General features: G+C 34.6%; 2 protein-coding genes and 1 pseudogene across 4 annotated transcripts; 1 reads left to right on the top strand and 2 right to left on the bottom strand.

The window, feature by feature from the left end:
- The first annotated feature begins 3344 nt into the window (after positions 1-3344).
- On the top strand, positions 3345-10780 carry LOC133831188 (cyclin-dependent kinase D-3-like). 3 transcript variants are annotated; one of them, XR_009892435.1, is made up of 9 exons: positions 3345-3618; positions 3824-4149; positions 4480-4778; positions 4860-4968; positions 5790-5915; positions 6190-6425; positions 6498-6776; positions 8337-8459; positions 10535-10780. XR_009892435.1 is itself a non-coding variant. In XM_062261394.1 (8 exons), exons 2-8 carry the CDS (start codon positions 4045-4047, stop codon positions 8404-8406), a joined length of 1224 nt encoding a protein of 407 aa, XP_062117378.1. In that variant the 5' UTR covers positions 3345-3618; positions 3824-4044; the 3' UTR covers positions 8407-9052. The 3 variants fall into 3 exon arrangements, 1 of the variants encoding a protein (XP_062117378.1); XR_009892434.1 differs by lacking the exon at positions 10535-10780 and adding an exon at positions 8547-9052; XM_062261394.1 differs by lacking the exon at positions 10535-10780 and having other exon boundaries at positions 8337-9052.
- Positions 9424-9763, bottom strand: LOC133831190 (cytochrome b-c1 complex subunit 9, mitochondrial-like; annotated as a pseudogene).
- A 2628-nt stretch (positions 10781-13408) lies between the features above and the next one.
- Positions 13409-14934, bottom strand: LOC133831187 (zinc finger protein ZAT5-like). The gene has a single exon (XM_062261393.1). It carries the CDS (start codon positions 14686-14688, stop codon positions 13627-13629), a length of 1062 nt encoding a protein of 353 aa, XP_062117377.1. The 5' UTR covers positions 14689-14934; the 3' UTR covers positions 13409-13626.
- Between the last annotated feature and the right edge of the window lie 7006 nt (positions 14935-21940).

Raw genomic sequence — 21940 nt, 5'->3', positions numbered from 1 at the left:
CTCGCACACTTCTTGGGAAAACTTCCCAGGAGGTCACCCATCCCTAGATTACTCCAAGCCAAGCACGCTTAACCATGGAGTTCTCAAGTGATGGGCTACCGAAAAGAAGATGCACCTTCCTGATATAGGTAGTACCCATCAATCCATTTAAGCCCTCTTCAACTGTGTAGTCCCATACCTACACAGTCTTAGAATCATTACACTTGACCTTCCCCATGCGATGTGGGATTGCACAGCTTACCCGGTCTTTCCCCTTATGGATCACGGGATTTTGACTATCACAAGATGCTTGGAGAAATATTCAATAATACAATAGCCACTAGTGGTATGAGTTATGCCTCCACTTAACTTCCGCCTTCTTCAGTTGAGAAGCTCCAACAAGAGCGTCATTTTGTTGGCACTGGAGCACATGTTGATGTTGATGTTGGTTTTGAATTTGATGGTGATAATTATGGAGAGGAAGAAGAAGTTACTGGTGTATGTCGTCGAGCTACTTCTGCTCCACTAGATGCACCAAAACCGAAAGAGAAAAAGAACAAAGGGGCTAATTCTGCCTTCGACCAAGTGATGGAAGAACTTGCAGAAAGTATTTCTGCTAAGACTGAGGCATCATTAACACGGAGTGAGGCTATGCGTAAGTATTATGAATCGAGAGAAAGAAGAATTAGTGAGGAAACCAACAATGTCACTAATACTTACAATGTGGAAGATTGTCAAAACATTCTTAATGGTATTCCAGATTTGGATAACAAAATATACCTCAAAGCGTTGCATGAGTTTGTAGAAACCCCATAATGGCGCGGAATATTCATGAGAATGAATGAGGAGCGTCGACGTGCTTATCTTGATTCATTTTTGGAGTGATTTAATATTGTTTATTTATTATGACTTTGTCTGTTATGAACTACTAAACCATGAAGTTTACATTTTCTTAGATAATGTGTAATGAACTTGACTTGGTGTTTATTGTCATGATTGAACTTTTATTATTGTCATAATTAGGTACCTAAGATAGATGATTCAGATGAGGAGTTTGAAATATTATTTGGTGATACTTCTTCTTCATCAAGCGAGGAATTGATTGGTCAAGTTCTCATGGCTAATCGAATACATGAGATGCAAAAATCTCAAAATATTAGACGACCACTACGCACTTCAGATATGTTTGGACGCCAATATTTACTTGAGCTGCTAAATGGACATCCTGATAGATTGTTTTACACAATTAGAATGGACATTAATACTTTTAGATCATTATGTTGTCAATTAGTTGAAATGGAAGTTATAGAACATGACAAGGTAATTAGTGTTGAAGAAGTTGTTGTCATGTTTCTATGGATAGTAACACACAACCAACGAGTTAGGACTATGGCCGAAATATATCAACATTCGGTAGAAACTGTTTGTCGTCAGTTTGGCAGAGTGCTAGATGCATTGTGTTATTTAGGAAATGAAGTAATAAGGCCTCTTCACTTTAACACTGTGCAGTAGAAATTCAAAATAATCTGAAATATTTCCTATGGTTTAAGGTAAATTTTAAATATTAATTTTAATAAAATACTAGTTATAATTCATATCAATTTAATTGAAGTTGGTAATGATTTATCTGATTTGTTCTGTAGGATTGTGTTGGAGCAATTGATGGTACTCATGTAAGTGCAGTTGCACCAGCTCTAAAACAACTTGCATATAGAGGAAGAAAAGTAGATGTAACACAAAATATAATGACTGCATGCTCCTTTAATATGATGTTTACTTATGTCTACGCTGGATGGGAAGGAACATCCAATGACTCTCGAGTGCTTCTTGATGTAATTAGAAAAGATGATAGCTTTCCTATGTCACCACCAGGTCTTAAATTACACTTGTCTTGATGCATTATAATTTTCTTTCACATTCCCTTATTAATAATAAGTGATTTTAATATAGGTAAATACTATGTTGTTGATTCTGGCTATCCAAATATGTCTGGGTAAATACTGCATTATAATTTTCTTTCACATTCCCTTATTAATAATAAGTGATTTTAATATAGGTAAATACTATGTTGTTGATTCTGGCTATCCAAATATGTCTAGGTTTCTAGCACCATATCGTGGTGAACGTTATCACTTGCGTCACTTTAGAGGAAGAGGGAACCATCCTAGAGGTGCGATGGAGTTATTCAATTATAGGCACTCATCATTGCGTAATGTGATTAGATGTTGTTTTGGACTTCTAAAAGTCAGGTTTCCAATTTTGAAGTCAATGCCTCCAATACTTGCTTGGAAAGCAACGTCGAATACCAATAGCATACTGTGCTATCCACAACTGGATCCAAATGCATTCTATTAATGATAGAATGTTTGAACAATATTTAGTTGATGACACACTTGTTGAAGATAATGAAGGAACTGAAAGTCAATCTAATACAACAATAGTAAACCAACAAGAAGGAGATGAAGCAGGAATTTCTGAGGCATCAGAGATTAATTTTAGTCAAGCTTATATGACTCAGATGGAAAATGTTAGAAATGACATTGCTGAACAAATATAGCTTAGTTATAACAACAATATTTAGTTAATTAAAAAAATGTAACTTTAATTTAGAAAAAAAATCAAAATTAATGACAATGCAATTTTGTTATGAATTTAATCAATGCACTATTATTAAATTTTAATTTACCAATATAATTAAATTTTACTTAATTAAATGTATTGATAAATCAAAATTTAATACTATACAAAATTAAAATAATATTTAGATTCGGCTGAACCAATCACATATTCAGTTTCTGTTATATTTTCAAATTTAATACCAATCATAGATTTAGTTTTTTAAAACTCAACAAAAATTTAATGATATTGAACCAATCACATTTTCAGAAACATATTTTTAGTCCCAATCACATTTTCATAAATATATTTTTAGTCACTAAATTCAGATTTTTATTTCAGAATCCAAATTTTAAAAAATACAATTTTCTAATCGCGAACCAATCAGACCATGAATTATTCAAAAATATATATCAGTAAATACAATCACGGAGTCAGGTTAACAAGATTAATAAATTTGGAATAAATAATAATTTTATAAAAAAGGAGTATATTTGTTTGGAATTTAAGTTAGTGAGAGGCCAAAATAGTATAATTTGTTGTAATAGAAATTCTTAATTCTTTCTAATACCGTTACCGTTTGTCAGAGTGATATACTAATTTATTTTATTTTTAAAAAAATGAAATAGAAGCAAATTTTTTATTGGTCAGTGAAAATAACATTTCAGCTCCACCTTGGTTTTTTATAAAACTTTTCTTATATTTTATTATTTTTATTATAATAGTTTTTTTCTTTTGAAATTATTATAATTATAGATTTTTGAGTGCAGTGGTTCTGGTTTTCATTCCCGTTCCGACTAAACACTGCGGCTATGGACCTTGCTTTCCCTTCCTGCACCATTTTAATTTGATTTTTAGGGCAAAATCCACTTCTCCAAGCTCAATCCCAATCCCAATCCAAATCCCATTCCCAATCTCATATCGCATTGCTCTTTCCCTCTCTACTTCTCTCCGCGCTTTTCAGCTCCCATTTTATAGTTGTCTCACACTAGGGTTCCACAGCGTCTTCCCCGAATTTCTCTGGTAATTTTTTCACTTTTTTAATATTCAATTTGTGTGATGATTAAATTCATTCATAGTTTAATCGGATCAAGTTGTAGAAGCTGTTTTGGGCGATTGGGTGTGATTGTCTGAGCTTGTGTGGTTTCGTATGTGTTTTTTTTTTCTTTTTCCATGGAGATAAAGTGCTTTTCCTTGTTTAGATTCATAGTTATAATTTCTGTTGCAGGTTTTTTTTCTTGTGGAAATCAGTGGAAGATTGCATACTGGTCATAAGTGGGTGACAGCTTTTACAAGCGCAATTTTTCTCGGGAAAATTATTTGTTTGAAAAATTCTTCTGTACACAGTCTATAGAAATTAATGAATTTTTTCCCCCTTTTCTGAAAAGTGGAACAATTTATAGTAATTCTTTTAGTCCATACTAATACAAATACCACAGAATAAAAAAAATGGCAGAGCCTGATCTAACAAAGAAAGTGGCCGATAGATACTTGAAGCGTGAGGTTCTCGGTGAGGGTACTTATGGTGTCGTCTACAAAGCCATCGACACTAAGGTAATCTTAATAACATCTCCTTATTATTATTATTATTTTTTAATCTATTTGCTGAATAATTTGAGGGTTCGAGATATTGCTTATGGAAGTTGGTTTAAGTTTGGGTTGCAATATCTGGGTTATGTCTGGTGTGAAAGGTCTTGTTCTTTTGAGTTTTGGGGTTTTCGTTGAAATGATTTTAGTGAAGTTCTTACTTTCCTAGGTAACTGCATGGGAGAATAAATATTAATCTATTAGTGTCATATTGCAACACTTATAGCGATTTTGGTGATTGTTGTTGCATAGCTTGATAGTCTTTACTAATTAAATCTTGGTTTGGTTATTTTGCAGACAGGACAGACAGTGGCAATAAAGAAAATTCGTTTGGGAAAGCAAAAGGAAGGTGTAAACTTTACAGCACTTAGAGAAATTAAACTGCTAAAAGAGCTCAAAGATCCAAACATAATTGAGTTGATTGACGCATTCCCCCACAAAGGAAACTTGCATCTTGTGTTTGAATTTATGGAAACAGACCTTGAAGCTGTTATTCGAGACCGAAACATATTTCTTTCACCCGGTGACATAAAATCCTACCTTCAAATGACATTGAAAGGGCTTGCTGTTTGCCATAAGAAATGGGTCTTGCACAGGTACTGAAATTGTCTTCAGAAGCTCATTTGAGATCACATGCTTGCTATAATGTCTGAAGTGTCTGTATGTGCTCCTTTCAGGGATATGAAGCCCAACAACCTGTTGATAGGGCCTAATGGACAGCTTAAACTTGCAGATTTTGGTTTAGCACGAATATTTGGGAGCCCAGATCGTAGGTTCACACACCAGGTATTCTTCTCTAGTCTTTTGAAGTGTCCAAGAACAACTATTTTAGTTTAGATGCCTTTGCAATTTAATTATAGGGTAGTTAACATTGAGTGAACTGTGCTTTTGTTGGTTACTATTTTAACACAGCATTTTAATCATGAAGCATTGTTTATGAAGGCTTTTAAGAGGAAAATTGTCCTGACTTTAGTTTGGGGTTTCATTCAGTGATAAAAAAGTATTTTCATTCATTTAATCTTTGATTTTGAGTATAATCATTCATTGAAGTATTTTTGTGGATAATATGAAGTCTACCTGGAGGTCTTGTCAGTGTATATCCAGATATTGTAGGCACTCTTCTGATGGCTTCATCACTTGTTGATGGTATCATGTTAAAGTTCTTAATGTCCTGTTATTATTATTGTTAATGCAGCAATGCAAGTCCGAAAATGTGTGCTCAATATTTAAATAAATGTATTGTTTATATATATGCATTTTGTTTGACATTCCTATTTCAATTTTAGTATTATTCTGTACATTTGTCTTCACCTCTGTTGCTATAACCTTACAGTCAATAACAATCTATCTATTCATTATTTCATTTACTTTCTGGAGAAACACAAAACAATTCTCAGTTGAACATCACTTTTACACTTTATCAAATGTTGATGGAATTACCATTTTGATATCATATGTGACATATCTCTTTCACAATATTAACACAATTAATTTGAAATTTACAATGGTAATAGTTTTCGTTTACATCCTTCAATAATTTGCACTTTACATTTGCTTTTGAAGTTTTGATGCGCATCTTAGTTAAAAGCTCATAATGCTTATGGTAGGTCTTTGCTCGATGGTATAGAGCACCTGAGTTGTTGTTTGGCACCAAGCAATATGGTTCTGGGGTGGATGTTTGGGCGGCAGCTTGCATTTTTGCTGAACTTCTTCTACGTCGACCTTTTCTGCAGGTGAATTATTGGAGACATGCTAATTTTTTGTGTTTCATGATCTGATTTTGTCATAAATACTCTGTTCTTTTTTTTCCTCATGTGTTTATGCATATGCATATATAAATATACATATTTAAGGAAATGGTATACTTTTCTATTTACTTCATTCTTCTTCTCATATGGCTTTAAGGTTTGCATTTTTGCTTTGTGTGCCAGGGCTGAGTACAACTGATTGCTTTAACAATCTTTCTAGCAAACTTTTTCTCATTGATGATACTTTTATATGTTATAGGGATCTAGTGATATTGATCAGTTAGGAAAAATCTTTGCTGCTTTTGGGACTCCAACATCTTCTCAGTGGCCTGACATGGTCTTCCTGCCTGATTACGTGGAATACCAATATGTTCCTGCACCCCCTTTGCGTTCAATGTTTCCAATGGCTAGTGATGATGCTCTTGATTTATTATCAAAGATGTTTACCTATGATCCAAAATCTAGAATATCTGTGCAGCAAGCATTGGACCACAGGTATTTGACTTTGTTTTGTTTTGGTGACACAAAACTGTCTTTCATCTTCTTACTGGTTTCTGTTCCTTGTAGGTACTTTACCTCTGCACCTTTGCCTACAGTTCCTAATAAGCTACCTAGACCTGCTCCTAAGCGGGAGTCTAAGAATTCAGATTTTGATCCAAATGAGGGTCCAACTGTATTGTCACCTCCCAGAAAATCAAGGAGAGTGACTGCACAGCCAGAGGGTTTTGAAGGAGGTGAAATCAGACAGCCAGCTGGGGAAAATACAAGTAGGAATGAGCATGTGCCGATGTCAGTAGATTTTTCAATATTTGGTGCAAAACCCCCAAATAGACCTACCATTAACAGGTAACACTTTTGTTTTTCAGTTCCTTTTAATAGTTTTCAATCTCTTTAACCTTAATTTGAGAGCACATAACAATCGGCTTGAGAAAAACTTTTAAAACTATTTGCTGGTATATTTTTAGATGGATAAGTTCATTTATCTCATAGCAAGAGTTCATCAAAATCATAAATTTTGCTCTTGCTGACGTTCAGGGGTAGCTATATTGTCTGCTTTCTATGAATGTCCTTGGTTTACTTTAAGATTGTCCTTTGTTTGGCTGTAGAACAATTATTCAGGAATAAAAAATTACATAGTTTTGAATCTGTAGTCAAGGGCAGGCGGTGTGGTTGTAATGAACCATGAAATAATAAATATTTTGAGAATATCATGGCAACTGTGCAGCACAATTCTTTCTTTTATAACTGTCTTAAAAATGCCTATTTTAATAATTAATCGCAGTCACATACGTGTGCCCAAAACATACCATTACCAATACAATATAAAGGCACACAAATTTTTTTCTTTATAATTGTGCAGCCAAAACATACCATTACAATAGCCTTTATATTGTATTAAAATGCCTATTTTAATAATTAGTTAATCTAATTGCTAAAGTTCTCGTGCCCTTACATGGTATTGGTAATGGTATGTTTTGGCTGCACATATGTGAATGTGATTACTGATTTCGGATTTCATAATCCTTTCTTTTTATTAATAAAATATTCTGTTTCCTGCTTAAATTAATCTTATAATTCGTCAGTCTGTGGTGGAAAAAAAATTATTTTGTGGACATTTTTCATTCTTTCTTTCTTTCTTCCTTTCATTCTGCTGTTACTTTTTCTTGTTTATTTAATTTGCAATTTACAATTTTTCTTCCAAAGTTCTATAGAGCATATTTCTCTGTACTGTACATTTATAAAAAAAAAGTTTATGTTGCCACTATTTAACGAAGAAAAGATAAATAAAATACTTTTTATGTTTTTAAATTTATAGTAATATGCAGGCCAGAGTTTCTTTTTCAATTATGACAATCAGAGCTTGTCTGAATTACTTTTTAAGGATTGTTTTATGTGTTAATTTTAAACCACGATGCCTAAGTGGTATGCTGCTCTTGAATATATGGGAAGCTTTTGTCCCTATTTAAGTTTCCTTTTTAGCAAAATGATAAATAAAGAAAAATAATACATTTATATATGTTGTGACTGTCAAATACTTGTTTAAACTAGAATTTATGGGAAGAAACGTTGTAGATCTCAGATTTTGAGTTGTTAGTGTTTACTGATAAGAAAAGGCTATTGACAGCTGCTTTGTTTGGGTGGTTATTGTCGACCAGTGCTGTAAAATATGTTCCCCTTTTATCCTAAATTAGATAGAGAGAAGACGTATTTTAGTGGCATTATACTCACAAGATTTAAGATGGAAAATATGCTAATGCCTTTTCAACTTATTAAGTTAAATAGAGTATATGCTTTTGTTACACATTAAGTTAAAGATAGGAGAATATGTTAATGCTTGTTTGGATGGTCTGACATTTTTGATAGGCAAATGTTTATTGTTGATTCGGTTTTTCTTCTATTGGGCAGTGCTGATAGAACACATCTGAAGAGGAAACTAGATCTTGAATTTCAACACCCTGAAGAATCTATGCGCTGAAAGCATTTCTTATATGTTTAAAGGATGTAACATTGTTGGCTCACATTACCGAGGTATGCATCAATTACTTTAAATTATGTTGCTACCTCCTATAACTCCATGTAGTATAGGCTTTTATTGGCTATTTTACTTGTTCTTAGAACGATGACATATTCAGTGAAGTGCTGGAGAGCGATAGGATGTGAGTTTGTGGGCTGAAAACTGATGGTGATTTGATTATTTAAAAAAAAAGGAAAAAAAAAATGAGACGCAGATTAAATAAGAAATGATGATAAGCACAGAGAATTTGTACCATAGCTCAGGCAAGACCCAAAATTTTGGAAGTTGTTTTCTTCTTCCCTGTTCATTTACAAATTGTAACTATTTCTTCTGAGATTATGGTACGGATAGTCAAGTGCCGACTACGGAGCTGACTAGTGTAGTTGTCTGAGTATAGATTAAGACCTACTTATATAAGGGCCATTAGTGACATTATCTTTGGCTCTATTTTGACTGCTTTTGTGTGTTAATTGTGAACTGTGAAGTCTTCCTAGGCAGAGAGACTGGATTTTGTATCTACTTTTCTTGAAGGATGATAAATTTGTAACCTTCAATGATTTGATTGTTATAACATCTGTAATTCCATGGAGGAATTTTAATTTGGATACTATTATGCATGCTCTAATGTTCTTTTGAAACAATGTTTCAGAACTTTAATTATAAGCCTCGTTCTTCCAAGAACACTTCATTGTTCTAAGAGGCATTAACAGATTTATGCATTTTAAAGTGTGTTTGAATATACCATGTAAAGACCCTTGTGGCTCATTTTTTGTTTTTTAAGAACAAGAACACAACCAGATTAGAAGCCAACCAATACAATATTCCTCATTGTAGTGATGGAAATGAAAACTGAGAAACAACTCCAAACTCTCAGTTCAATCATCAATGTAACAATCATTAAGAGATAAGTTTAATGCACCAAATACTTATTGCAAAAATTGGAACAGCTACAAAGTGCATATTGCATGCTTTGACAATTCATTCTTCTCACTGCCTTTGACCCAAAACTGGATATCTTCATATCGTTTCCCAACATTGTTGTACTCCCGGAGCTTATGAACTCCACAATCCACGGCCCTTTCTCTGAGGAAAGCACCAGCGATGACGAAGTCACGTAGACAGAGTTCCGGGGCATGATTCCTTTGTAATGCTCTTCAAAAAGGCCACCACTGGCTCTTCGAGAGGCTGAATCCATGGCAATCTGTTAATCTTCCCTAACCTCTCTCCCTTCTTCCTTCCGGATCTGTAACCTAGGTTTTCAGACAGTTGTGTAGCTTATTTAGTTACCTTACTGACCAAATCACTCCCTTAGTCTACGACCATTAACCATGGTGAGCTGAGAAATTGTTTTAATTAACATGAATACAGCTCCCTACCTCAACAAGAAGGCAATTATTTTTTGTTTGTTGAAATCTTGAAACAGTTAGGGGTTGTTTTTGTTAATCCTGCTTCACTAGAGTGGAGTTAATGGTAATGGATTTGGTTAATACACTAGTTAAAAGATCTTCATTTTTAAAACTCATAATAAACACAACACAAAATTTGCTCATATTTGTGTGATAGAGTCCTTATTAAATTATTGTAAAACGAAGATTCCGTGGATGGTTTCAAGGTTTAGCAATCGCATTCATACTACCGCGAGAAACAATCACGAGTAACAAAGTACATATTGATTGTTTTCTCAACAAACTACATATTGATTGTTTTCTCTGCACTGAAGGGAAATGAGTCACATGCATAACTTTGTGACATGAAAGGTTTAAAAGTCACTTTTAATACAATTTCAATGCCAGGCCTAATTAATTAATTAATTTATTTATTAATTTTTTCAAGCATATAAATAAGAGTTTAACTTGTTTTCAAGCATATAAAGATGAGAGAAGCATAATCCAACTCACGAATATAATGGCTAATATCCAAGTGATACATTTTACCTAGAGGAATTATTCACTTCAGACAAACTAGGTAAGGGGGCATGACAAGATTATATTGATTAGTTGTTGTTTGTGTGTTTGTCTGATATTTTGTTATCTTAAATTTTCATTCTGTTTTCTACTGAAGACTAAATTGAACTTGTATGCATGTGAAGAGTTGTCCAAAGAAACAAGCATGACCAAAGACACTATCTTGGGAGATGACGGGAGTAGGGACCTATGAAATGTACACCACAAAACAATTTTAAGCTCCAAATTCCTGTTATATATATGTGTGTGTGTGTGTGTGTGTAAATATGTATGTATAAACCTTGAGGCCTTTAATGGGTAGGCAATATGAAAAGAGGGCCTTAATTTGCTCAAACAACTAACGACAACATTAAATATATGCATGTAAGCAACCGACTTCTAAGCTTCGATTTGTAGAGTTTTTTGTGACTTGTTTTATGGCAGAGCCTAACGACCATACATGTGCATGATAATGCCAATGACCCCATTTCTCTTCCTCTTATACAATCATTATTATCTTTATAAACAAAAAGTATTAATTTTAGAATTTTTTCTAAATTATAATAATTTTATCAAAATTAATTGAATGGAAAGGGCTAAGCAAATGTGGTGTTTCAATTTGTTTTGAACTATTTATAAAATTTAAATATTTCACATTATCCCTTTTGTATTTTGCATTATAGTTATAAGTTTACTCATTTCTGGGCTTCCACTTATTAAATGATATATTAGAACTTAAACGAACTTTTCTTTCCCATAAGAATTTATATAAATATGCGTATATACTTTTCATTGCTTTGACATTGGCGTTTGCTTTAGTGTTTTTTGTGTCTCCACAATTGAAGAGAAACACATTGAGGATTGGGGAAAAGTAAAGTTTTATGGTACCCAATCTAATTCTTATATATGGTGATATATCATATATTGTTAAAATTTATCACTTTCTACTTTCTAGGTTAGTTGATGGAAAAAGCAAAAGCATAATACAAAGTAGAGGACCTATAGTTTTTGAAAATTCAGAAGCATACAGTACAATTATTATAATTGTAGGAGAATTTTTAAATTAATCTCAACTACAAACTATATGTGACATTAGTCATTCCATTAATTCATTCTGAAAATGAGCCAAAATTATAACATATTCAAGATTCATAGAACATATACTAAAGATATATCTCATATGATACCATAACTATCTTATAATTAAGGAAATGTGTCATTTCAGCAATTTGGTGTTTGTCTTAGACTAACTTAATATACTTATTTAATTAATATCATTTGTATACTTCATATATATATATGATAAATTACTTTTAAATTGTATCTTTTCACCAATTTTGACAAATATTCTTTTATATATAAAAAATTAATTTACATATATGTTTTAACTTTTTTTATTTAAATTCCTTTTAGATCTAAAACTTCACAAGTTTTTACTAAAATTGGTGAAAATGTAGAATTTTAATCTAATTTACCATATTAAAATAATATTAATTAAACATGTACTAAAGACAAACAATAAAGCCCTAATTGATATATTCCCTATAATTAATCATAAATAAACTACATGAAAGTAAAGTGATAATCAATATGGCTGGCTAACACCCATCACCAACACCACATTTGTCAACAATAACCATGAACTAAATAAATAAACAAAAATGAGTTGATACACTTGTTTTAATGGGAGTAGTTCCACCTGTCTTTCTCTCTAGCTGCTAAAAATACAAAAAATTCTGTTAAGAAAGGAGAAGCATAAGTCAAAAAGGAAAACTATATAGCTAGCTAGGTACGTATAGTGTGCTTTTGTCCTTTATGATCTTCATCTTACCCATCAAAAGTGACCTTTTCTTTTGGCTAGGATTTCCCATCAATGGTGACATTTCATCTTTTTCATGACAAAACTCATGTTTATGTAACCAAATACTCTGTTACGCGAACCGCTTGTATAATTGAATAAAGTGATATCAATTTTGTAACCTTCAAAAAGCTACATTACTAAAAGAGTTTTCTAATTATTATTATATATTGCACTTGAATTGTCAAGAAGCAATATATATAACTATAGTTTATACTTCACATGATTAGGCGGCTAACTAAAGACTCATAAATAAATAATAAATGATATAAATGTATCATAGTGACATCGAGGCAGCAGAAAGAGAATTTAAAAGTTGGCCAGCTAAGATCAGTGTACATGACACTCACTATATTATAACATTCACATGTATGGTGAATAGTTTGATATATTGCATTATTTTTTTTATATTGTTACACTGAGAAGCTATGACAAATATCCGGAATATAAGAAAAAGTATATGATGTATACACGTTATACTTGCATGAATGTGGTATAATAATTAATAAAAATGGTGATAAAGAAAACTGATATAAATGCATTGTAAGAGTGTGTTTGAGAAATATCACTTTCCTAAACACAAAAATATTTATATATGTACAAAAAAAGTGAAGTTTGGATCCATAAAAGAAGGGTAGTTAGCTATATGGAGTGAGAGAGAGAGAGTAGTGGGGGCTTTTGCTTGGCTTTCCGTTTAATTTCTTTGTCAGTTATATGAAAAGGACACTCGACAGAGAAACACAGCTTTTAGCTTTCTTGCAAACCAAACAAGGGAACCTAATCCACCACCCTTTCGGTTTGTGCTATCCATCATATGTTGCCAAACTCATGCCATTATAATTAACCTATTCTCACATGCTAAGTAGTACTACTCTCTCTCTCTCTCTCACACACACACACACACATATATATATGTATCTATTCCACCAAATTAAAATAAAGGGTACCCATCAAAAAAGAAAAAATAAAAAACGACAAAGTACTAATGATTATAACACTTTTTTGTGAACTAAATAAGAACATGTCACGTTAAATAACAAGGCACTACTTTACTACTAGCAAGAAGTGTACTATATAGTTAAAAGAATCAATTTCAATTTCAAGTATATTTAATTACTATGATTGATCGTCATTAATTATCATCCTCAGATATTTTTGAGTACAGAGACATGTGTAATATTATTAAATGATGTAAAAGAACGAACAATTAATTAATAATGTGTAAAAATGAAGTCAATAGTAATTGATATTAATTCACAATTTCTTTTTTTGTGGGGTGAGAAAAGCCCCACCAATAATGAATAATGAATCTCGTAATTAAAAAAAAAAAGATGAATATAATAATTTTGTATGGCCCTTGATTCACTTGATCATGATTAATTAGTAGTGGCAATCCACAAGAGGAGAGGCTGAGAAGGCGATGACTTGTTCCTTGGCGGCGGCGTTGAACGGAAACTTAGTTTCACGGCGGTGGTCCTCATCCGGTGCCGGTAGATTAAGATCTAACTCTAGAACATGTCTTGGCTTCTTCTTCTTCTTCATCATCATCATCATCATCATCTTATTGTTATTGTTATTATTCTTCAATAACTCATCATCAGTACTACTCGTAAACGACGTCGTCATGGTTGTCGTCGTCGTCGTTTGTGCGTTGTTAAACGGCGTCGTTCTGTGCCTCCTCATGTGTCCACCCAAAGCTTGGCCGGAGGTGAACTCGGCTCCACAAATCGAACACTCATGAACCTTAGGAACCTTAGTAGTATTTGTATTCATGCCGCTGTTGTGGTTGTTATTGTTGGATATTTGTAACGAAAGAGCTGTACTAGTGGTACTATTACCGTTGACGATCAATTGTTCATGATGATGATGATGGTGATGATGATCCTGATCGTCCATGACCACTTGAAACGACAACGTTTTCTTCTCTTGTTCAGCAATATTCGCTGTCGTTTTAGGTTTCTTGTGACTCGCTCTATGCCCTCCCAACGCTTGAAACGACTGGAAATTTCTGTTGCATGTCTTGCATTGATAAACACTACTCCCGCCCGCTGTCTCCGCCGCCGGGAAATCATTTTCAGGTGAGGTCCGGCGACCGTGTAGACCTCCTTGAGCCAAAAGAATCAAACAGTTAGCCATGTCCTCTTCCTCCTCCGTAGTCTTAACAGTTTCCGTTATTTCTGTGGAGGAGGTAGTTGGAGAAGCTAAAAAGAAACCACCACCGGCTCCGCCGCTGCCGCCACCAGTACTAGAAGAGCTTGAAGCCATGTGGGTGAAGTTTGGAGGGGAAATTAGAACCGGGGTTGGTGCCCTTGGACGCTTGGTGCGCTTCCCTTTGATCATCATCATCATGTTTTGTCTCATCATCATCATTTCATCATGATCACCATCATGATGATCCTTCTTAAGAACTACTAATTCCTCTTGAGCTTCCATATTGGACATATATATATAAATATGAAAAATGGGAGAGAAAAATGGATATGGAAAAGCTGTGGGAGGAATTATGAAAGGAAAAGAGAAGAGTGGTGATGTTGGTTAAGTAAGGAGAGAGAGAGAGAGAGAGAGGGAGAGAGAGAGAGAGTTGTATTGTCTAATATAAAAGCCGCCCTCGTGAATAGTAGTAGTAGTAACCGTAAATTATTTTAGGTTATTTGGTTTTTGCCAGCTTTGGGTGTTTTCCAACCTTCGAAGTTATACATATATAGACATATCATTATAATGATTGATATAAATATATATATATATATATATTAAATATGAGAGAGAGAGAGAGAGAGAGAGAGAGAGAGATGCAATGTAAGTATGAGGAGGGGAGGAAACTAGTGAGATTCGGTTACCTTTGAAGCAAACCCATTACTTTTTTCCAACGATTCCTTACTGGAGGATTGGTTTGCAAGCCTGGAACCATAGAATTTGCCCCCATGGCTACTTCTTCCACTCTTTTATTTATTTTAAGTTGTACTTTTTTTTTATTATTTTGTTATAACAAAGAAAATATATATAATTGTTGTAGTAGTGTACAGTTTACTAATTTGCAATATATGTTGTAATATATTTATTATTGTATCTATCTTTAATCTTTAAGTGAGTTCTTACTTGTGAGTAGTGATGAGGATTTTATATATGACTTTATTTATAAAGTTTTTTTCCCTTAAAAATATTAAATGGGCCGGTTATTAATTTGGATTAGATTAATTAGAGGGGTTCTTCTAATCAAGCAGTTTCATGTGCAGTTGACCCACCCCAACTTCATATCATAACACTAATCACTATTTGTGTGGACAACCACCCAAAAATCACGCCGGCTATATCATCAAATTATTAGCTTAAAATCTTATATATCCATATATAATATAAGTAATCTATCTAGCTAGCTAATCATTAACGGTTGGTGTAAAACATGACACATTTTGGTATGTAACACTACTCTATCTTTATACAAATATATATATGTTTATTAGCTAAAGCCTAATTATAGAGGCCTAGGAATCACACATGTAAATTTATTTTTCCTAGGTCATGAATTAATTGAGGTCCTATCATGCATCCATTATATATGCATAGCTAGGGTTTCAATTATATATTTGGTTTATTTATTTGAATGCGTCCAAATTGGAACATCCATATCTAATTTCTACAATGTGAATTAGTAGTTTATTATATATATATATCCGATGTTGGAGATGGAATGAAGTAATTGACTTTTTTGACATTATAAATTAAGCTTTTTATAACTCTCATGCAACATGCGGCCGGTACTTGTTATATATCTATATCTACATCTTTCATGATTGTGTAATAGCAACCACAACAACGATGGTACAACCAAAACAACAATATTGGATATAGAGCCACTCATATAATTATGTATATATTTTATATGGAAGCTTTTACTGTAGGTAATATGAGAAAGTTCTAGGAATTTTTTCTATTTTGTTTATACGGATAAATTATAATCTCATTTTTTATATTATAATTATAGAAGATATTTTACAAATTTTGTTTTTTAAATTCTGAATAATTTAGAAGTTAAAATTAGAATTCAAATAATTTTTTTTGCACATACATAAAAAACAAACAAAGACACACGTATAATAAGTTATTTGAATTCTCATTTCGACAATTAAAACAAACAAAGACACACGTATAATAAGTTATTTGAATTCTCATTTCGACAATTTAAATTGTTTAGAATTTTTTAAAAATTTGTAAAAGGTTCCTATGACTACAATGTACGTCACAATATAAACAAATTGGGGTTACATGTTACTTACTTATGTCCCATAAACAAAAAAAATTCCTGCTACAAAATACATTACCTACTGTAATAACCCATATATATATATTAATAAATTGCAATTACTATACATATTGATGAAAACCCTTGTGAACGCTTTCCCTCTAAAGATAAAATAAAGAGACTCGGACACGTTTAAGATCATAAAATTGAAATATAAACAATTATAAATGTAGTTTGTTCTATTTGGGATTCTGTTCATATTACAAAATGACACCTTATTTATGGGAAAGTAATATTTTGGGTAGGGATAAAGGTTAGCGAAAGTTTAAACTACCTCTCTAGAGATAGTAGTTGTGTGTGTGGTTAGTGGGAACCTTTGGTGTACATGAAATGGAAAGCAAGCAAAGATAAATATATATATATATATATTAAATGATGGACGGTGACCTTATAATAAGGGTTACCTCACAATAATATATATATATATATAAGAGAGAGTGATGAAGTAGATTGAGTGAAGCAAATAATGGAATATATGGAGTGGAGGGTAATTATGTGGAGGAAATAATTAGAGAAGTAGAGAGAGGAGATATTCTTGGCGTGAAGAATTTAAGGGCTAAGAGGGTTGTGAGGGGCACGTAAGGGCAAAACGCCAGCATCACCAGTAGTTAGTGACCCAAAGTAAAGCATCAAATTATATACACTCATCAATTTTATTTCTTTCTTTTTAATTTGGGCTCTAATCATAAATAATAATAATAATAATAATAATATATGAAATGGATTTTGTGGGATTTGGTTGGTGAAATTAACGTGGGCTGTGCCTTCCTATTCTTACCTTTTTGCTTAATTTCTGGCTTAGCTATCCATATATGTATCTCTCCACTCTCTCTTGTGTGATCTTAACTCTTCTCCTACTACTAGTACTACAACTACTTCTCCATCTCTTCTTTATCATTAAAATTCCTTATATATTTATAGAAATAAGTCAAATTATGTTTTGTGAATTTGGTCATGGAGAGACAAATTAATATATATATACCTACTTTGAATCAACTATATATACATATGTACATTATTAATTAGTTAAAAAACAAGTACTTTATGCATGTGGGTTTTGCACTTTACACTTTTATATATATATATATATATATTATTTTGCATATGATCAAATTCTATCCTTCTTTTACAATTTCATATGAATCTATGATAATTAATAATATTGTGACCTCATGTTTTCTAACAATATAACAAGTTATTCATGAACTTTAAATAATGCATATTTTGAAAATGGTTGATAGTTATTAATCAAATTAAATTCATGATAACTGCACTAGTTAGATTTTATTGTTACTTAATTGTACTTAAACATAGTGTAATTAATTGAAAATTATGGTATTAAAGCCTGAATTTTCCCAGCATTGAATGAAATGGGATCATATCTCACATATAAGGTTCTTCCCTTATCCATAGGATCATGTGTACTGACTATTATATAATAATGATAAAAAAAGGAATTTCTTGCGGAGTGAGCATTGATTAATGATATTAACTAATTAATTAATGTATAATATATAATAATAATGTGATTCGTTGCCCATATGACCATATGGTTACTGGTCAGCTCCCAGCGGTACCACATTTGGTAATGACATAAAGAAGATCATGACACTTTTTTTTTTAATTTACTTCAGGAAAGTAATAAAGCATTAGAACTAGTTTCCTCGTTAATTTAACTTTCCAAATAATAATATATTTAAATGTAGTGATTGTAGAACGACAAAGAGGTGGGTGGGGCTACTATTTAAGATATATATACACACACTAGTTAGTGAATAATTATCACCATTTTTAGTTCACTTGGTGTAAAAAATATGAAGATATTAATGATAATAATTAATTAAACAAAGGAGAAGTATACTATTAGCTAGACTATTCTAGGTCTCTGCAGGCACAAGTCAGATTATATTTTACTTATTTTACGTAGTAATTGATATACATATTATTACTAATTAATGTATATATATAATTAAATGGCTCCCATAAATACAGACAATTGGCAGATTAGAGGCAGATCATCTAGACATAAAGAGATCATTCTTGTCTCCCCTTTATTAATATTAGTTGCCTTATTACATGAATGATGAATTGAACTGAAAAAACAAATGTATTTCTCTTCATCACTTGGAAACTCTCCCTCCTCTCTCTCTCTCTATAAATATATATATATTTATATTTCTTCTCAATTAAATGATTAAATATATAATGGACCACTTAATTATTTTTGTTCTATTAAAATTGACTGATTCCTTGGGAGAAAAAAAAAATAAAGGGGCCAACCTGGCTAATCTCTCTATCTAGAGATATAATTAGAAAAGACCTAGTTTCCACCAGTGCATGGAATCTCTAAAAATTCTCTTCAACTACTTAACTAAGCCAACCTCTAATAATACACATATATAGCGTGCAAGCTACTCTCTCTAGCTTGTAGGTTCAAATGGCAACTCACTCTACTGCATTATACGTATGTGTGAATGTCTATAAATATTATATTGATCAATTATCATATTATTAGTACTTAATGCTATGTAAATAATAGCATTATAGACTCTAGTTAGTCCTTGTGTGACAAAAATGTTATATGAATAAGTGTTATCCCCGTTTTCTCCCTCCATTTGCGGATCCTCACATTTAGTCCATGGGCCACCGTGAAGGGACTTAAGGCCCATATTAGGCTTTATAGACAGAGAGGGCATGAGTCCCGACGGCCCAAATATCGGTACAGCCCAAACGTTGTCCCGGAGTGAAAGCCGGGACTATGAGGTTGGCATGTTTCATCTTCCCGGACCCTTCGCATAGTGTGTCCGGGATGCGATAAGGATATTAATTCCTCCAAGTCTAAAAATGAATCGAGACGACAGTAGACGAACTCGGATCCTGGTAAACGAACCAGGGTCTTGGTAAATGAAGAGGGATGTTAGTAAATGAACCCGGACCAGGTGACCAGGTTGGGCGTGATAAGTTGTCCTCGATACTGACATCACCCCGAGAAACACAGAGTTTTGTCCCCATAATTAACCTGCAGAAGAGGTTACATACGGAATGTACGCCGTTATTTCAGAATCGTACTGCCATTACTCTGACGGATCTTGTCCCCCGGATCTCCTTAGAAGCCCACGCGAACCGGACTGACGCTGCGTACTGTTGTCAGTCTTATAGCGTGGTTATGCTCTGGTTGGCCCAATGGGCCCTGATTAGTGCATTTTATTTATCACACTCATTTGTATTAAGCCTCCATCAGTGAGCAAATAATGTTTATACCCTCATTGGGCCTGGATTAGTCCGGCTCAAACCCAGAGCACTCAACTGCCTATAAATATGAATAGTTGTGCACTGTGGATGGGGTCGTATTTTTCTCTTGTAAGCATATACTCTGCTCAAACTCAGAGAAAAACTCCATTACTAAAGCTCCTTAAGCTCCAAAACAACAGACTTGTGGACTAAGGCTCTTTAACGCCCCAATCACATAAAATTCCTTGTGTGATTATTTCTAATCATTTCTTTCTAAGCTCTCTTATATTTTATAATTCTAGTTTCCGTAAAACTCAGTAAACATTTTGGTGCTTTCATTGAGAGCCGAAGAAAGCCTTTTAAAGAAGATATCGAATATCTGTAACGATTGTGAACACGAGACATACTACGTTCGATCCTGCTCACCAAGAACAAGGCAATGGAGAGCCACTGCCCAATCAACCTCTCCCTCAAAATCAACCTGAGGATACACCTTATCAAATGCCCTATCCTGACGAGTCCCAAAACTATGAAGACGGGGCAGATTACGAGGAAGGTTACTACGAGGAAGATGAGGAAAATGAAGGGGGATACCATAATCACGAAGCTGAGGATCCTGCAATCCCAGAAGAATAAGACCCCGACTAGGAGGACCCGAAGGTGATTAAACTAAGGCAACAAGTCCTAAACCAAGAGGCCAGGATAGCTGAACAGAAAGAAGCCACTCGCCAGATGCAAGAATCTCTCCTGACCCTGCAGGCTTTCATTGCTGCCCAAGGGTTGGCAGCCAACCCTCTAGTTGTTCCTCCTCAGGGAACACGGCCGTCTGCCCCGCCAGTTAGGGCCAACGTTCCTGAAAACATGAGTTCGATCCCTCCTCCGAGACAAGATCCTGAAGTTGGCCCCTCTAACCCGGCTCAAGAAAAAGGGAAAGCCAAAGCAGCTGACCCTGTGGGAAAAGCAAACCCCCAGAGGAAAACTCCTCCCGTTCCGAAAACTGGAGCCAACCCAGGGTCTCTCCCTAGGAAAGAGAAGGTGCGACTCATCCCAGGACGGGATCACCCAATCGATCCGCAAGGGATGCGGCCGCAGGGTACCAGGCCCCGGGCTGTCCCTAGACAGACTGGACGGGAATGACATTTCCACCCCAGCGCCTCCGTGAATAAAAATCACTGAGGACGCCAGTGTGATGACGATCCAGACACTGTTAGTTCAAGGGACGACACGTCCCGGATAGACCTACGCGACAGGCTAAATGCTCGAAATGAGCGGGCCCGCAAGGAGAAGATCTGCCTCGAGGGGGAGACCTAAGAAATAACCTCAACGACAGGAGAAACGAGAGGGTCCCCCTGGACGATGGAATGGCCCGAAAATTCATGGAACAACTGGCTGTGTTAAAGAAAGTCATGGACCATCTAGTCCGTAACAGGAGGGAGGCAGTTATGATTATGAGGAAGAGGAAAAGGAACCATGCGCCAAACACATCCTAGATGTGGTGCTCCCTAAGGGGTTCAAAATGCCAAACTTGCCCGCTTATACCAAGAACACAGACCCTAGGGACCATCTTTCCTGTTACAATCAGTTAATGACCGCAGCCCATGTCTGTGACAACGGCAAATGCCTCTATTTTTCGATCACTCTAGATGGACCCGGTGAAGAGTGGTGGAAGAGGCTCAAGCTAGGATCTATCCAGTCCTGGTCCGAAATACAATCAGCATTCCGCAAGCAGTTTGTGGCTGCCATGAGGATGGACATGCAGAACAGCGCCCTCGCTAACATTAAACAGCTCCCCACGGAGACTCTGAGGGCCTACATCCAGCGTTTCACGAAAGGGGCCTCAAAAACCAAGGTGGATGATGGGCAGTGCCTGGTGGCTCTACAGTCCGGGATCCAAGACGGTTCCCCTCTCTGGGATGACATACAGTGCAGTAAGGCGGCCACCCTCGAAGAATTCATAAGGAGGGCACAAGGCTTTATCAACTGGGAGGAGGCCCGAATCTAGGCATTCGGATGGCAGCCGGATCCCCAGCCGAGTGCCCAAACTTTTCCCAGGTACGGAATACAGTATCCGGCCCCTCACTATTCAAGACCCCCGGTGGCGCTAGGAGCGACTGGTACGCCCAGAATGACTTTGGCAGCCCTAACAGTCTATGGTCCTACATC

Source organism: Humulus lupulus, chromosome 4 (genome assembly GCF_963169125.1).
Source record: "Humulus lupulus chromosome 4, drHumLupu1.1, whole genome shotgun sequence".
Taxonomy (NCBI): Eukaryota; Viridiplantae; Streptophyta; class Magnoliopsida; order Rosales; family Cannabaceae; genus Humulus; species Humulus lupulus.
Note: the sequence above shows the minus strand (reverse complement) of the source record. Positions and strands in the feature narration are given on the sequence as shown.